The following is a 17,035-nucleotide window of genomic DNA, read 5'->3' as shown; positions in this document are numbered from 1 at the left end:
TTGAAATCTAGGACATTGGCGCGTTCAGTGCATTGACTATAACTGGACGAGGATATATCTTGTGTGACGTACTCGCGGTTTGCGCAATTACAACATTGTTGATATTCGCTGCTTTCCTTGCCTTTTTCTTGCAACTCGCACTATACCTACCTCTACCGTCGCGTTTCTTCATCATTATACCCGGATTCTATCTCAAACATTACCATGAAATCGTTCAAGAGCTTCGTCAACAAGCGCCGCCAGAGCTGGCAAAATCGGGGCAAGCAGGAGGATAATCCGGCACCAGCACCACCCGCTCCCACTCCCGCCGACGCCGGCAATGAGAAGCGTGCAGCAGCTCCACAAGCCAACAACGAACAGCAACAAGTTCTAGCTGAGGCAGCACCGGGCACTCTTCAGTTGGCCCTGCAGAACAAGTCCAACTCCGACAATGTATACTGCTACATCACCGGCCTTGCTCTCGAGCGAAACAACACCCCTCTGTTTGTGCAAGCAGACGGCCAGTCCATCTACTATCCAGTAGCCCCTAAGGATATCCAACAGCCACTTCAAGCCGATGTCGCCATCCCACTTGGCCGTCCCGGTAACACCGTCAACGTCAGGATCCCCAAGATCGCTGGTGGTCGTATCTGGTTCAGCATCGGCGCAAAGCTCACCTTTCTCCTCAACCCAGGCCCTGCGGTCGTTGAGCCCAGTGTAACCAACCCCAGCGACCCCAACTTCAACATCAACTGGACCTTCTGCGAGTTCACCTACAACGACGCGCAGCTATTCGCCAACATCAGCTATGTCGACTTCGTCAGCATTCCCGTCGCGCTCAGCTTGACCAGCAACGACGGAAAGACCCAAACAGTCCCTGGTATGGGGGCCGATGGCTTCCGGAGAATCATGGAAGAGCTGCGTGCGCAAGCCCAGCGCGACGGTCGACCTTGGGATAAGCTCATCTACGAGGCCAACGGACAGCCGTTGCGGGTGCTGAGCCCGAACAATCTGCTTGTCGGCAATGAAAATGCCTGGGGAGATTACTGGAACGGCTACGTCCAGGCAGTGTGGAACAAGTACCGCAATGAAGACATGACCATCAACACCCAGGCCGCAGCCGGCAACCTCAAGGGACGTGTCCAAGGCAACGAGCTCGAACTAGGCGAGGCCGGAAAGTTTGCTGCTCCGTCAGCTAGGGATATCTTCACCTGCAGCACCGGGCCCTTTGCAACTGGATCGAACCAAGCGCGCAACGCAGTCATCCCCCGACTTGCTGCAGCGTTTAACCGTAGCATCTTGCTAAACACGCCTGGCAACCAGTTCCCCAACGGCAGCAACCCGAGCCAGTACTACAAGGACCCGACCACCAACCACTACTCGCGTATCGTGCATCAGATGCAGAAAGATGGACGTGGGTACGCTTTTCCATATGACGACGTTGTTCCGGATGGTGGTCAGGACGTGGCAGGTACGATCTTCGCTGGTAGCCCGAAGCTGTTCACTATCGCTGTTGGTGGGCAGTAAGCCGCTGAATCTTATGGGAAGTATGGGAGTTGAATGGTGTATTTACGATGAAATGAGTGCATGTCATTGAACTTATTGTACATGTTTCGCAAAGATCTTTGACGGGTGGATCGAGTACATACCTAGGTAGTTAGCTTTTGGTACATATTTGATGATTAATGAAGTTTGCATACGTGCTTCACTTCCCATCACAGCAACATCGTGAATGCAGCAGGCTTGTAGTACGCATGTCGAGTGTGAGGGCTCCGGGTCTGCCCTGCCTGTCACGCGTGCATGAATCGCATCGATGACGTCATCAGTCTAACCATCTCAGGGGAAAACCGTACCAGCCTCTTTCACCCACACGCGACGCGACAATGCCACCTCACATGCATCTTCGCCGAATACAAAACCGACTAGCAACCAAAACAAAGCTCATCTCAGCTAGGTGAATTGCCACGTGAGGACGCGGCTCGCGAACGCGTGACGTCATCGAAATAATAAAGCGCTCAACCTCCATCCTAGGGAAGCTGCGCAACGTTGGCGCAGAGCCCGGATATGTTGCTCTCGGGTTATGATGGGTGTAACTTTGAAGGGATTGGAATTCGCAGTGCCAACTGCTCGATATCCAGAGTACTCGCGACTTTTTTTTGAAAGCGCTGACCCTACGAAGAAGCGTGTTTTACTTAACTCGCGCACTCGGTCACACCGCACCATGAAGTATACATTATACTCCCATATGAACGATTTATGGAGCAAAAATGTAATGTATACTTCAAGGTCAAGCTTGGTATTGGGATTGACTCAGCAGCGCGAGCTTGTCGTCGGTAGGCCTTTTAAGCTTACGCGTCTCGTGTGAGATCGAGGCTCATATCTTCATATGTCCAGTTCATGGCTCCATCCACGGTCTATACGCCCATTTCGACACTGTCGTTTCATCAATCGATCCATTGCCGTGTCCGCTTGCCTGCGCCGCGCAGTGACACATCTAGCAACTACGGCATGAGAGCCGCCAACGCCACCGTGATTCGAGCCAGAGGGCAACAACAGGACTCATCTGGCTATTGTGGTGTTGAACTGGCGGCGCTGACAAGGCCACTCGCACAAGGCATGGTCAAGAAGGTCGATAGGGTAGCTGGCATAGGCGGGCAATCTGATACTGGCACGACAAGAACCCCAAAGACGTGGCAATATCCCATTGACATGAAGCGCTTCACGGGTTTGGGGACGGTCGATTGACTTGGTAGTTTCAAGAAGTGAGATGAAAGGTAGACGGTGAAGCGAGCTCAGTAGAAACGGGGGCATGCTTTTGCTGTGCATACTCGAGAAGGGGATCCTGATAAGCCTCGCGTGCAATGAACATCCATCTGGCCTGCCTGGGCCGTGACGATACCCGTTTGACGACATCCACGAACGACGAGGCCCAAGACAGAATGCATTCAGCACCAAATCGATGCGTGCACCCAACGGCCGCAGGGAAGAACGTACTTTGCGTGTCTATACTTTGGCGTCACGTGCTGGCGTCAGACGATGCAAGCTCTTGCGTTGACCATACTTGTCGTCCTCCAAGAGAATCTGATTGAATGGGTACATGTGGATCATGGAGGCTTTGAGTGCACAGATCGTAGCCGTCCGCAAATCCCACCCCTTCCACGTCGGCTACTAGCCTTGTCAGTGTGTATTACTGCTCGGTGCCACACGTAGAGCCTTTCAAAATGAGGCCCAATGGGAGATCTCGGGTTCCCGCGGTAACGACAACGATCATCGAGTCGTCAAGATGTTGGTGCGTGTTGACAAGAACAATGCCAGTGCCAAGTATATTCGACCAGCGCTTGATCGATTGGCTTTGATTGGAGTATCACCGCAAGCGAAGCGGCATGCTGGGCGAGCAGGGTCTGCGGTCCTGTATCCAGGCACACCGGGGCGTGGCCGGGCTTGCGGCCGTCGAGCTCAAACAACCGCGCCTCACATTCTTAGGAGGGCCGCTACTGTCGACTTGATTCGTGGACTGTGACACTACTGCTTGGGTATCATAGCTCGCTGTGTGTCTGCGGAGACACATCCGTCTAGTGAGACGCAGCACCACACGAGCACTGATGCTCGCAATGCCAAAAGCGTGCCTCGAGGGTCTTGAGTGTCTCCATCACTAGGTGGCCGTGGACGAAGCAGATCTGCTCGAATCAATTGCTGCGATGACCAAAGCTGCATTCACTATGAGTGCCCAGGTGTAATTAGCGCACACACCACAACGTGCAAACGGCCATGTGCGTTTCCATCACAACAACTGGCGACTGACGAGCACTGGCTGCAGCCCCTCACCCCATCGCCCGACCGCGCTCTTCAACCAGTTCCTCTTATTTGCGCGATCAATCAATATAAACACGGATCAGCCGACTACGCAACCGGCATCCAGAAGGCAAAAGATACCCAGAGCCGTACTACAAGACCGAGCGGGACCGCCCTGCACGAAACACGATCAGATACCCATGGCTATCTCATCAAAACAAACATATGGCCAGCTTTTGTCGCGATCCCAGAAGAAGCGAATCGACGCGTGGATCAACAATCTACCGTACGACTGGCAGTTAGACAGCGCAAACACGGCGCTTCTAGCTCCCGCGGCGGTATACGAAGATTGGCTTGATTGGGCAAAGCCTCGGGCCCTCTCATGGCTCGCCAGACTGGACAAATACGAAAGGCGGTTTCGAGTCGCTGGAGTCGCCTACCACAAGGTTCCGTATGCGCTCCGACGCTCAATCGCTACTTGTAGCTCGAAAGCAGTCGAGCAGACTGTGTGTTCACGGCTCAGCCAAATGTTCGAAATCGGCCGCCCGCGCTCTGAAGAGCCGTTCTTTCACCCATGGGACGAGATCTTCGACGCTGCCTATGCAGTTTTGCAGAAATGGGTATTATCAAGAGGCACCGCTCCGGAGGACGTCGATCAACTTCGCGTACTGGAAGCCGAATGTGAACTCACGCTTTCTCAACTGGCGAAACCACTCCGGAATCTGGAGGCTGGACTGGTATGGGTGGAGGAGCAAGTAGCGAAGCTCGCCGAGCGCTCCGATCTTGATGGAACTGAGGCGCTGTCCGCCAAGCACAGCCGCGAGGGTAACATATTTCGGATGTGGGTACAGACCTTTCTGGAAATTGAACATGGGGTGGTGAAGTCGAAGTCTGCGTATACGGAAGCTTTCGTAGATGGCGTAGTGGAAGACGAGAAGATTGCGAAGGACGCGTACTGGACTATGTTGGCGGTTACTGACGTCGAGGGTTGGTGAGACGGTGGGTGAACGAAGTTCAATGCGCTGTGCAGACTACATGTATACTCTAGGGGCGGAGTTTCACAGCGCTCACTACTGTAGGTCTCTATATCACAAGATGTAATTCCATCCTATCATTTCCCTCAGCCACTGCAACCGGAGCTAACTAGGGGTACACAATCCAACGTACTAGTCATATCGCCAACATGTGCCCAAACTGCAAACCCGTACCTCCAGAGCAAGCCGACGAGGAGGCCAAAAAAGCCCGCACCGGTATCCAAGAGATCATTGAACGCGCCGATAGTCTTCTCAATCTTTGCAACTCGTTGGAAGATCGCTATAGAGAAGCCGGCGTAACCTTCCACAAAACCCAGCGCGCCGCCCGCATCGCCTTGGAACTCAACGAGGATCTGGATGTAGACCGTTACACAGCCCTCAACAACGCCTTCATTGTTCAAAGCTACGAAGAAATCTTTGCTCCTCTCAAAGCTTTGATCAAGAGTCTCACCGCGCTCCGCACGAAAGCGCAGTATATTCCATCATCGACCGAGGCTCATAACCTCAAGTTTACGCTGGAGTTCACGTTGATACCTGCGATGAACGTCCTGGTCTCGGACTATGAGACGTTCTCGAACAATCTGCGTAGCCTCGAACAAGATGTGCATGAACTAGATGTGTTCAGTAGGCAGCATTTTCAGGTCAACGAGCTGGGCGAGCGTTGTGCTTGGTATGATCCTGTGTTGGATCTAACCAATGGCAGGAGAACTGTGCGGAGCCATCATAGGGAGTATGTGTTGTTCGCCGACTGGGTTTATAACTTACCCGAAGCGCGGCGGGCTATGGGGGTTCAACATGAGATCGACGGGCTACATGCATCTCGTACGCTCTTCGAGGATAGGCTGTTTGTTTATGCGATGGATTTGATTTGGCATGCGAATGAGGGGTTTATTGTTGCGGGTACGGACTAGACTCCCTGTGCCCACTGCAAGGAACATTATTCATACAGTTCTGGTTTGGTAAAACTGCCCAGGTATTTGTTGTTATCGCATACAGCATAACAAATACCGAACTTATACCGGGATGCCCGAAAGGTATCAAAGTCAGTCTAGTCTAAGTTAAACATTCCTCGTGGCCTTAATGGTCTTAGTGGCCTTAGTGGCCTTATAGTAAGATGCATGCTAGCATTTAGCTTCCGTTCTCGTAAGATTTCCATACATGACTGTCAGTTTCGAACTGGATTACACAAACCGGGAAACAAATAAGATATGAGTCCTACGTGTACTAGTTTATGCCATGCTATCGTAAATAGTACCTGTGCTTAGTAGAACCTTCCGCTAGCTGGCAGCAGTTCGATTGTACCTTCCCTTTCTTACCTAGGTACATAGTCTATACATAGAATACTGCAGCAGCAGCTATCCCCGCACGGCAAATTCCCAGCACACGTTTCGATCTAACATTGCCACTCGTAAAACAGCGTTGGTCTTACATCGTCTTACACTAGCATATACACAGTCTCGGCCACGCTCATGGCGACATTCTAGCCCACAGGATTGTAGCGTTCACTAGTCTATGTAAGAGAAGCTGTTCAGTTTGACTATACGTAACGCATCTTATGATACCTAGGTAAGGAAGCGGGAGAAGCTGTACGCACACGCACCGGAACCCGTCCACGCCAATATGGGATACTTCGGCCGTTAATTTCGTGATAACATAAAGGCAGCCAGAACCGTTGCCGGTAGAACAAGATCAGATCATGCATCCGTACCTATAACAACAAGATGCAATTACAAACGTTGAGAGGAAAACCCGCCCGATTCCCATTTGTTCAAAGAGAAGGCGGTGGAAGATGAAGGAGTATACGCAAGAGTCGGCGTATGGTTTTCCTGCGCCCAGTAGCTGATCAGTGCACTGATCTGGTCTTCGCGAACTCGACCAATGTCTTTGACTTTGACGTTCATCTCGATTGGATACACTTTGCCGAATCGGATACGAGACTCTCTCCTGATCTTCTCGTTTGGTTCAGCGGGCACAACCTCGATCGGCTCTTTGGTCATGCCGCGTTCATATTCGCCGGGAATGTAGCATGATGCAGGATCAGTCCCGGAAAAGTACACGATTGTGTGTTCGGCTGGGTTGCATCCATCCTTGAGAGTTCCACGACCAGGATATGTACCGATACCGCTAACACGGATCAGCGCTTTGTCACGACTTCTGATAGCTGCCCTAAAGCTTACCAAGCGTTTACGAAACCCCGTCTTACATCCACGACGACAAAGCGGCGGATATTAGTGTGTGCGCTTTGCCCAAATCGTACCACTGTGTATGCTTCGTCGTTGGGATGCTGTACGGAGGTGTCGCTTGCTGTCTCTGTATATAGAATAGCAAAAACTCTTCCCACCTTGAAAAACTCTCGCGCTTCCAGATTAGTTAGCACTCGATAAGCTGACTTGGTGTTAGAAGAAACCTGCGAATATCTCAAGATACTAACAAGTGTCTAGACCATCGTGCCATCCGTTCTGTGGCGTGCCCGATATGAAACCTTGTAGCGTACGAACGTCTTGGGGAGCTGAAAAGACCAAGTCAGTGTCTGCTTTACTGCCAGATGACTATTCCACCATAGCTGGCTCGGGCATCTCCATCATACCTGGCTCGGGCGTCTGCTGCTCCATCGCTGAGTCGTGTCTGGGTTGCGTGTCGGGCGCGCAAGACCCAGCTTGTTGGACGTAGGCTTGAGGCTGTGGACGCCAATAGTAAACAGGGCGGTCTAGACCGGTCAGCGGCTGGACCCCAGCGTGAGACGTTTCATAACTGACTGTACTGATCATAATGCACATAGTAGTAATTCTGGTATTCGTGGCTCCACGTCCATTCTTGGTTGTTGTCCGCCCTCTCAGCATTTGATACGGAAGGCGTGTAGAGATCGATGGGGCGACGATCTGAGCAAGAGTCAGTACCAGATTTGCTGCCAGATAACCATTTCGTCATACCCGGCTCGGGCATGAGTGGCTCATGAGATGTGTGTTCAAGTCGCGGTTGCAGTCGCGATTGCGCTTGTGGTTCCTCGTCATGGATCTCGTTAGAGTTCATGTAATCATCATTGGCATCCAGCAAATGCCATCCTGCGTTCGCGACATGGTTCATCAATGCTTTCGCCGCTACTATGTAGGCAGTGGGCTGCTTGTCCGCAGCAGCTATGATCATGCCGTACAATGCTCCACTATTGGTGTCGAGGACCAGTGATCCACAATCGCCATGCTTGATTGCACCCTTGTACACAAATGTATATACGGATTTGAATGACATGCTCCCTTGTAGGCGCATCAAGATAGGGACCTTGTTGAGAGTGCCATGAACATGACCATGAGTGGTCCATGCTATAGCCAGCGAAGGCTCAGGCTCGGCTGTAGAAGTCGACACATGAAAGCCATCATTTCTTGCGAGAATCCTAGCCCTATCAAGCTTCAGCTGAAGTTCAGGGTCATCGATGGTTATGATCGCGCAATCCAAAGATTTTTCGGGCTCCTGGCCAGACTCCAGATGACCAAGTAAAGCCAGATCGTGCGGCAGATCTATCGAGACTTCGGGGAGATCTCTAGGCCTAGTATCTCCTCCGAGACCAAACCCATCTGCGTGGAAGACGTGAGATTCTCTTGATCTCACTGAATCTGACAGCAAGACCCCAGCGAAGGACGCCTTTTCGTTCAAATCATCTTCGCCGTCCTCATCGTCGCTGTCGCTGTCGAATGGTATACCGAGATCATCTTCGTCATCATCGATCGACGAAGGGCTTTGATGCAGAGGACCGAAAATATGGGCTGCAGTGATATAACCGTATTTGGATCCGTTATGCACGACATTGGCTGTTCCCATTCTTGATCGACCATCTGCTGTCTTGACGTATATGGGCATTCCGGTGATTCTTAGCCCTTGTTTCGAATCATAGTAGGCAGATAAAGAGACAGGCGTATTCGAATGGAAAGCAGAATTGGACGTCTTCTCTTTCCAAGTATCCGAACCCAATCCTTCGGATTCTGATGCTGAATTCCAACATGCTTCACTAGGTGATCCGGCGACAGGATGGATGGGGCCTGATGGGAGATACTTAAGCACCCCGATTTCGAAGCCAAAATCCGTTAGAACGCCGCTTCTGATGATGGCTTTTTTGGCTTCCTTACGTGATTGTTTGTCTTCGCTGGAAATTATGATCATAGGTTTCGCTTTTCCAGGCGTCTTTCCCACCATAAAAAGTGACACACAGATCTCACGGAAAGACTCTTGTCGAGACTGGTCCAACTCTTTCAGTAGCTTGATCTTTGCTTCTGCGTACAATTGAGCACATTTCCCCTTGGCCTCCCAGCAACGCTGGCCGTCTTTCCACTCGGGGTTCGCTATTTGATCTACACAAAGTGGGTGTTCGATGTCGACAGATTCCTCATGGTTGACCGGACTTGGCTGTCGCAATATTTCACCTAGACGTATTATTACGCCAACGGGACTCGACACTGGCTTGGTGATCACAGGGGAGCACTGCTTCATCGTTACCAGATCGGCAACCTGAGACAGCTCTTCGATTCGAGCTGTGACTAACATATGTATCGGCGTTGTGCTGAATCGTCTTTTTGAGAGCTAGGGTTGTGCGCGCAATGCGCGATTCAAGGTGAGGTGCTCATCGAGTAGGAAATGTTACCAGGTAGAAGTTGCGGATGGGCTGAACTTTTGTTCGACCCCGCACTCTACTGTATGCCTTCCGGTGAGCAACCCGCCCCCAATGACACTCATCTAGTAAGCGCTCAGCCCCCGGCTGCGCCACGCTGTCATCAAAGCACTGCCTTGGAAGAACATGGTCACTGATGTGTACCTCCAAGCATTCCACTCAAAAGGAAAACATTCCAGGCTTCACCAACAGTGTCCGCTTCGAAGCCACGACTCCAAGAATGGTGCTTTCCGGGAGGGCCAACGAAGATCCTATACAATCCCAACACAAGCGTAACGTCCTGGAAGCCTTTTGGCCCATCAACACTGTCCCGATATTCGCAGTCAGGGACGATCGAGGCTGCTGCCCTTGGGATGCGTATTTTCGACACTACACCGCAGAATGCAGAAAGGCTATTGAGCCTGATGGCGGCAAGCATGTGACTATTCGGGAGCATCAGGACATCATAATGATCATTCGGCAACTTGAAGCAGGCCATACGAAAGAGATGATCAAGTGCTCTCTCGCATCACTAGTCACTCAACAAAGAAGTGAAGAAAGCAAGAGCCTCATGGCGGAAGGATCAGTCCGGTTGGTAGTACGCCTTTTCTTGATGGTGGATGTGGGAGCTCCGTCGAAGTACCTGACGTGGGGTTCTACCATCCTACCATGGAGCGATGATCAAGTCGGTGTGAAGACCGTTCTCGCAAATCACTTTGTCGTCAGCTCCACCGATACAGGGAACCTGACATTTGAGGAAGCATTTACAGCGTTCAACTTGTACCGCTTCACTGGGCTTGAGATCCAATGGACCAATAATCTTGCCAATCACTTGCGGCTCATCGACAACGACCGGAAGCTTTGCGTTTTTCATCATGCAACCTTCCTCCATCATCAGACAAGGCAGGTCCTCGAATGCATTGCTATGGTCAGCCGCTGATTAACATAGTGATTTATATCCAAAGAATCTCATCGACGAAACGTTGCGAACACTAGACTTGTTGTTCCCGAGACAAGATGCTAGCACGCAAAGGTGGTTGAAATCTCAGCGACTGCAACATGGTGATATCACGTATCCGGATATTTCATTGCTGAACCGAATCGCGATGTTGTCCACCGATCGCCGTGCCATGAACTTCGAATATTGGCGCGATGAGCTGATGACACTGAAGGAAAGGTTTGATCAACCGAAACCAACATCCATCTCTCAGTTTTGGTACGATAGAAGAAACAGACCTCAGTGGTACACGTTCTGGATTGCTGTTACTGTACTTTGTCTTACAGTCCTTTTTGGTCTCGTACAAAGTATTGAAGGAGCTTTGCAGGTGTATAAAGCGTACCACCCAGTCCCAAACTAGACAGCGCATGGCAGCTTGAAGATTGAATAGCATGCAGTACTCGTGTGCAGACAGCTCCTGGACATATGTGATTGCCGGAATTGCTGGTGTTGGAACCATCTTTGATATACGTGTAGCCAGGCCCCGAGGCTATTGAGTCGTGAAACCAGCGAGGAGATTAAGACGTGTGGTTGTATGGCAATAAGGGGTCATTTCGTGGGTCTAGTGAGGAAGCAGGAGACAGGTTTTGCGCAGGTAGAATCTTGTTCGTATCCTTTGGCACGTCTGAGAGTGTGTAACCGTGGAAGCAGAGCGTAGTGGGTGCCACAATGCTCTCAATGCCAACGGCAGTCACGTCGTTCTTGCAGGCATATAGGTGGGGTCTGATGCCCAAGGCCGAACGTACTATGCCCGGAACTATACGTGTCCGCATTTCCGAACAGATCCACGGCGTTGAAACCTCATACAGGAAAAAACCTGAACAGGCCTGCGGACTACATTAAGACAAAGACCTGCAATGTAGGTGGCCCAACGTTAACCTAGGCTCCAGGGTGTTAAGTTTTTCCCTAGGTTGGCGCGGTGAAGCCTTCGATGACGTGCGCCCATTGTAGATTCATGGCCTAAGTTTGGCCATGCTAATCTCCATATCCCCGTGTTGTATATGTGTACGCGAGCTCGGCCGCGGTAGGATAGCGCTTGCGAATGCGATAGGAGAGGATTCGACGTGTATAGTCCCAACTTGGGCCGACAGGGAACTCGATCTGCAATCTCGTCAGTGAACAACCATCACAGGAGATCAGACATAGCATACCAGCCTGTCCTTGTAGTCATTGGATTCCTGAAATTGTGCCGCAACGAGAGTTGGGTGAGGTCTCATATCGAGGCACCTTCTCCATGTTCAGTCTGACTGTGTGCAATGCGCGCATCTCGAGAACCTCCAACTGGCATCTGGGAGCGACAGTGTCATCTCGTTGGTAGCGTGGACCGTCCTGGCGAGCGATGACTTCGTAGCATAGGAACGGCTACGCCAGACCGGTGGACGACTCGCGGGCGGCGATGCAGGCGGATTTCAGAGAACGAACCATAGCGTCATGGCAAGTCAGTCCGCCAAGACCTAGAGTTGGTGGACGGATTTGCGCTTCGGTAGAGGAATTCGCGCTTCAGCTCTGATCAGTCGCGTGTCTTCTGGGTGTTGGTGACGCGTTATGCAGAGTTCACGAGAATCGCGCGCTAGGGTCCGCGGTGTTCGCGGTCACATGAGGCCCGGATGCATGGGCCGGCGCGGGGAAAGTGGGCCTCCTGGGCAGAAATTCGTTGCACTAAACACACACCACATACCTACTACACCTCTTCAGAATTAAGAGTGCGCCCCTCCTTACACAGTGAAGTCTACTAAGATGCAACGAACATCTAGACGCTTAGTGTCTTCTCTTGAACTGCAACGTGTAGTCAATGTCAGCTCATACACATGCAGATCGCACTGATCGCGGCCTCCTATTAAACAAGGCACATAGCTAGGGAGATCGCGAGATACCTGATTCAAGTGCAGTCCACGGAAAGATGAAGTCTTGAACTTGAGAGTCATGTCAATTATGGTAAGTTATACGCCACTGCGTATCTGTCAAAGCGCTCGACGGCGCTTACCAAAGAGTATATTGATGCTGCGATGCGGGCACAATGGTAAGACTGAGATATCCTAATCTAGTCAGAGCAACAAAACTTTCCTTTCGTCGGCCAGGTCGTTTCGTCTTCACCCTGATCGAAAGCACACAGGTGCGCTATGCGCAATCCTCAAATATCGCTACTTGCGCTTTCACTTATGCAGTTTCTATTCCGCTCTTCACTTTCAAACCCAGGCTTTCAGGCACGTTTAGACGCGTTTAATGTTGCAGGATGAAAGAGGCTTCGACTTTTTGAGCCAAGCATTAGTGTGTAGTGTCGCTTCCTCTTGAGGGAAGGTCACGGGGACGCGCACACTACCATAGGTACCTAGGTATCTTGACACTCACGCGTTTCTTACATCAACATGGCTTCACCTAGACGTTCATATTGCCCTAGTATGCTCCATGGAACCTTCGAGAGCAGCGAAGCTACGTGACTGGTGAATTCAAAACAGGCAGGAGCAGTGAGCTAGCGCACAGACTCGCCCACAAACAAACCACCAACCTTTTCTGTTTTGCTGCTTCCTCCATCCTCACATCACCTCGAAACAGCCTGCTGAATCCTCGACAGCGCTATGGATTCAATCACAGAATACGTTGAAACACAATTCGCCGCTCTCAAGGGTATTTACCAATTCCTTTTCAATCACGCTCATGGCTAATGTGAAGCAGCAAGGACCGAGGCCAAGCAAGGAGGGCACAAAGCCACTTCCGAAGAGCCTTTGAAGGCGACCAGCAAGCCTGTCGGCTGTTAGTACATCCTCTTCACCAGCATTGTAGGCGCCACTAACAAAGCATAGCCGCCAGTGAGCGCGTCCAGAGCGTCGTCAGTGATGCCATCGACAAGGGCGACCTCGGCGAGCTGAGTAAGTCCTCCCGTAACGCTCGAGCGATTAGTACTGACACGCTACAGTGGATGGTGTCGCCCGCGCACTGCGAGCTCCTCCCACCGACGCTCCTGCGCCCGCAGAGCACAAAGCCGCCGGTGCGATAGAGGTCCAGGTCGGAGGGCCCCCACCGCCTACAGGCCTGCCTAAGGACGCCGACCCCGCGTTTTGCATTGGCCTCTTCAAGCTCATCCTCTCTGCCAAGGGCGTCAACAAGAACAGTCTGGTCTATAGGACCTGGCAGTCGGTCATCAACCCCGACTCGGATGAGGGCTGCCCGCCAACGGTCAAGAACCTCACCCATTGGAGGCCCAAGCTCTCCGACGCCACTGCGGACGCGAAGGAGTATGACCCGAGAAAATACAGCTCCACCTCCTCATTCTCTCTCGGTCTCTGCCACGCCACATTCGGCACCTTCTACACCTGTCCCCATGGTGCCGAGTGCCCTTGGCGTCACTCCAAGTTGACGTACCCCGAGACAGACTGGCTGAGGGACATCGGAGCCAACGACGTGCTCGCCAATCTCAAGTCTTGCCAGTTGAGTGGAGAAAAGATTCCCCGTGTCGTTGAGCGTACTGCCTGGGATGAGTGTTTGTAGCACAAAGCCCTACCTCTGGGTCCCCTCTCGGACACGTTTACCGTTGCGGGTAGCGGCGGCGTCGTGCCTGCGGGCTTTTGACTCCTAAAGTCCATGAATTCTAGATGTCCTGAATGATTCAATACGCATTCCCATGATGCAATAAATCATGAAGGCCGTCACGAGCTTCTCGGTGACATCAGATCGCCCATGGTCAAGGTGGAGCGGTACAAAGCCCTGATCGTTGAACACAACGACAATTATGGCCCTCTATCTGGTATGTAGCCCGCAACGATAGTTCGACCCTGCTAACAAACATGTAGTCAAGATGACGTCTCTCAAATCGGAAAACAAGAAGCTGTCCAAGCAGCTGCGCGAAGCCAGCGACCTGCTATCAACGAGGGACGATCGAATGAAATCCCTCGAAGCCGCCGCCCGCGAGTACCAGGCTAAGATTGAGGCGCTCGAGAAGGACCAGGCCAACGAGAAGCTGAAGCTTGAGGGTGTTCAGCGGCGACTGGACAAAGACAGGGCCCATAACGACACTGTCGAAAGCAAGCTTACTGCCGCCACCACTGCCGTCTCACTTCACACCAAGACATCGACGAAGCTCGCTCTACGCGTACGATTCCGGGATCTGACGATTACGAACCTCAAGGCAAGGGCTGCGTTCGAGCACAACAAGGTATCTGAGGAGCTCGACCGCGTCCACGGTGAGCTTGCAGCCACCCGGCTACAGCATGAAACAAAGACGGTGGCGGAGCACAAAGCCTTTGAACACGACCTGTCTCTGACAAGAATGCAACGCGATGAAGCCTACACCAAGGTAGTGGAGCTCGTGCGGCACTCGAGGCTTCGGACAATGTCTGTGCTGCGCAATTGGCGAAAACACAGACTGTTCAGGCCGACGGTGTTAGGTTTCCACAGCTACTCCTCACTTCGCTATCAAAGAATGTCCTATTACGCACGCGCATGACCGGTATGATCGCCTTGCTGGGTTTATTCATTGCCTTCCCTATGAGTCTCGAACATCGTCTAGCCCTTAAATCCAACGCCTTCGATGAGTTTGAAGCCAAGCACAAAGCCATGTTTTCGTCTTTTGATAGCGCTACGTTAGCAGAAAGACCTGATTGCACCCAGGTAGCGCCTATGGTTCATAGTCGCCTTGGTTCGATAGATAGCTCAAGGTCTGATCCTTTCCATGCTACGAAGCCTTTATGGTGATGCTATATGTTCTTACAATCCAGCAACTCAAGCAAAGCTAGTGAATCGCGCTCGTCAATTGACGCTCGTCGTACGCCGCGCCGATGGCATGCAAGATGATTGAATTTGCTATACAAATGTCTCCAGATCGACAGTGTCGATTTCGACAGCTAGCACTCTGAGTAGCAGGATTGCTGTATGATGTGTAGAATGTGACTTTCATATTCGACGCGATGTCCGCTATGTATTACTCTCATATGCACCCTAATGTGCGTGTAAGTCTAGGTATTGGACTTGGTCTAGACATTCTGGGTCTAACCATTGTCGCTATTACGCTACGTCGTAGCCAGAACTTATGCAACCTATCCGATGCGGCATGGTCATGAGATGTAGATCGCAGATGGAAGATTACTAGTGCTTAGATTAGGAGATCCGTGTCTAGTCTCGTCATCCCAACGGTGCGAATTGAAATGCGCAACAGAGCGAAAATCTCGCCAAAAGAGCTAGATCATAGAAAGGTTTGAGGGAAATTATGAGTATGGAACTGATGTAGGCATACACCTGTTGTCCCGAAAAAGGTCAACATCGTTAAGAGCTGAATCATCGGACACTTATAATATGATGCGCCAGTAAGGCGCAGCCTAAGACCAGGCTTTACGTATCTGAAACGGAAACATTTGCTATCTGCGCCTTTGTGATTCATGCTGTTGTTTGCTTCTACCAGAGCTAGTATCTGAAGGCCTGCGAGCGCGAGGTGTCCGACGGTCGTCTACGTATAAGTCGGCATTACTGTTCGTTGCCGGCATGTATTGTGTTTGGCTGCCCGTTGGGATATAACCGTACTGCGCAGTGGGCCTCTGTGAACTAGGCGAGGCGTAGTGGCTGGTACTAGGTGCAACATAAGCCGGATTTTGAGAAGCCATATAGCCCGTGTTAGTAGGGTGTGGATATGAGAAAGTAGGCGTGGGTTGCAATTGGTTTCCGGGTACTTGGTAAGCTGCACTGCTCGGGTAAGCTTGAGACGGATAGTTGGATGCTTGGTATGTTGCATTGCCTGGGCTTGCGTATGCGCTCGTGCCCGGACTTTGGTACTGGCGGTATGGTTCTCCGTTGTGCACCGTAGGCGTGGGTGTTGTTGAGTCCGGTCCATACCCAGTTTGCCACCCTGGAGCTTGACTCGACTCAGTAAACGAATCTTGTCGTGTTTGGGTTGGAGCTGGCCCAAAGGTATGACCATCGTAGAACTTGGTATGACGAGCTGGTGGCAGAGGTTCCGCATCCTCGATTCCCCAATGCGACTTGAATTGGGCCATCAGTGTCCACTCGTCGTTGGGATCAACATGACCAAAGTCCTCCACCTTGACATTGTGCTCAACGGTATAGAGTTTGAGGAAATTGACACGCGACTTTGGATCCATGGTATTCCACGGTTCTTTTCCTATCACACGGATAGGCTGGCCCATGGGTGGCTCTGTCGGAACGATTTCTGAAGCCGTGGCTCGTGGGGGTGCCGTTCCGGTGTACATGATGGCATGATGGCTGTTCGGCTTATTTTCTGGGACGCCTCTGCCGCCATATGTTTGGATCGACCTGCAACTGTTAGACTTGATGACAACTAAAACAAAACCTCCGGAACTAACAAACAGGTACAGCAATTGTGCCCTTCTCGGATTACGACGAACCAACGGATCTTGTAATAAGTCTTCTCTCCAAATGCGCCGGTCGTTGCAATCGTAATGTCTTGCTTAACATCGCCAGCCAGCTCAGGCCATAGCACGCGGAACACAACGCCACGTTTGTAGAAGTTGTAGCCCGGGTATTGAATCTGGAAGCCTGGCACACAGTCAGTGAACTGTTTCACCACGATTGAACTGGACATACTCGGTTTAAGTCTCTCGCTGGTTCCATGTCTCTCAGATCCCCTGAGAA

At 51.5% G+C, this 17,035-nt stretch overlaps 6 protein-coding genes across 6 annotated transcripts; 4 read left to right on the top strand and 2 right to left on the bottom strand.

Moving 5' to 3' along the window:
* Nucleotides 1–204: 204 nt before the first annotated feature.
* Nucleotides 205–1,506, top strand: J4E84_011082 (uncharacterized protein; the record flags this gene model as incomplete). The annotated part of the gene is made up of 1 exon (XM_049393636.1): nt 205–1,506. One exon carries the CDS (start codon nt 205–207, stop codon nt 1,504–1,506), a length of 1,302 nt encoding a protein of 433 aa, XP_049238653.1.
* Nucleotides 1,507–4,397: 2,891 nt separating this feature from the next.
* On the bottom strand, nt 4,398–4,945 carry J4E84_011081 (uncharacterized protein; the record flags this gene model as incomplete). The annotated part of the gene is made up of 2 exons (XM_049393635.1): nt 4,398–4,726; nt 4,939–4,945. The coding sequence occupies 2 exons, from the start codon at nt 4,943–4,945 to the stop codon at nt 4,398–4,400; spliced, it is 336 nt and encodes a 111-aa protein (XP_049238652.1).
* Nucleotides 4,946–4,954: 9 nt separating this feature from the next.
* J4E84_011080 (uncharacterized protein) lies at nt 4,955–5,716 on the top strand (the record flags this gene model as incomplete). Its single annotated transcript, XM_049393634.1, has 1 exon — nt 4,955–5,716. One exon carries the CDS (start codon nt 4,955–4,957, stop codon nt 5,714–5,716), a length of 762 nt encoding a protein of 253 aa, XP_049238651.1.
* An 816-nt stretch (nt 5,717–6,532) lies between these two features.
* Nucleotides 6,533–9,338, bottom strand: J4E84_011079 (uncharacterized protein; the record flags this gene model as incomplete). Its single annotated transcript, XM_049393633.1, has 2 exons — nt 6,533–6,966; nt 7,736–9,338. 2 exons carry the CDS (start codon nt 9,336–9,338, stop codon nt 6,533–6,535), a joined length of 2,037 nt encoding a protein of 678 aa, XP_049238650.1.
* Nucleotides 9,339–13,014: 3,676 nt separating this feature from the next.
* J4E84_011078 (uncharacterized protein) lies at nt 13,015–13,924 on the top strand (the record flags this gene model as incomplete). Its single annotated transcript, XM_049393632.1, has 4 exons — nt 13,015–13,063; nt 13,112–13,189; nt 13,240–13,305; nt 13,353–13,924. 4 exons carry the CDS (start codon nt 13,015–13,017, stop codon nt 13,922–13,924), a joined length of 765 nt encoding a protein of 254 aa, XP_049238649.1.
* A 189-nt stretch (nt 13,925–14,113) lies between these two features.
* J4E84_011077 (uncharacterized protein) lies at nt 14,114–14,879 on the top strand (the record flags this gene model as incomplete). The annotated part of the gene is made up of 2 exons (XM_049393631.1): nt 14,114–14,122; nt 14,232–14,879. The coding sequence occupies 2 exons, from the start codon at nt 14,114–14,116 to the stop codon at nt 14,877–14,879; spliced, it is 657 nt and encodes a 218-aa protein (XP_049238648.1).
* Nucleotides 14,880–17,035: the final 2,156 nt, after the last annotated feature.

The sequence above is a fragment of the Alternaria hordeiaustralica genome (assembly GCF_023758085.1).
Source record: "Alternaria hordeiaustralica strain BMP 2776 chromosome Unknown scaffold_57, whole genome shotgun sequence".
NCBI lineage: Eukaryota > Fungi > Ascomycota > Dothideomycetes > Pleosporales > Pleosporaceae > Alternaria > Alternaria hordeiaustralica.
This window is presented reverse-complemented; position numbering and strand designations above follow the sequence as displayed.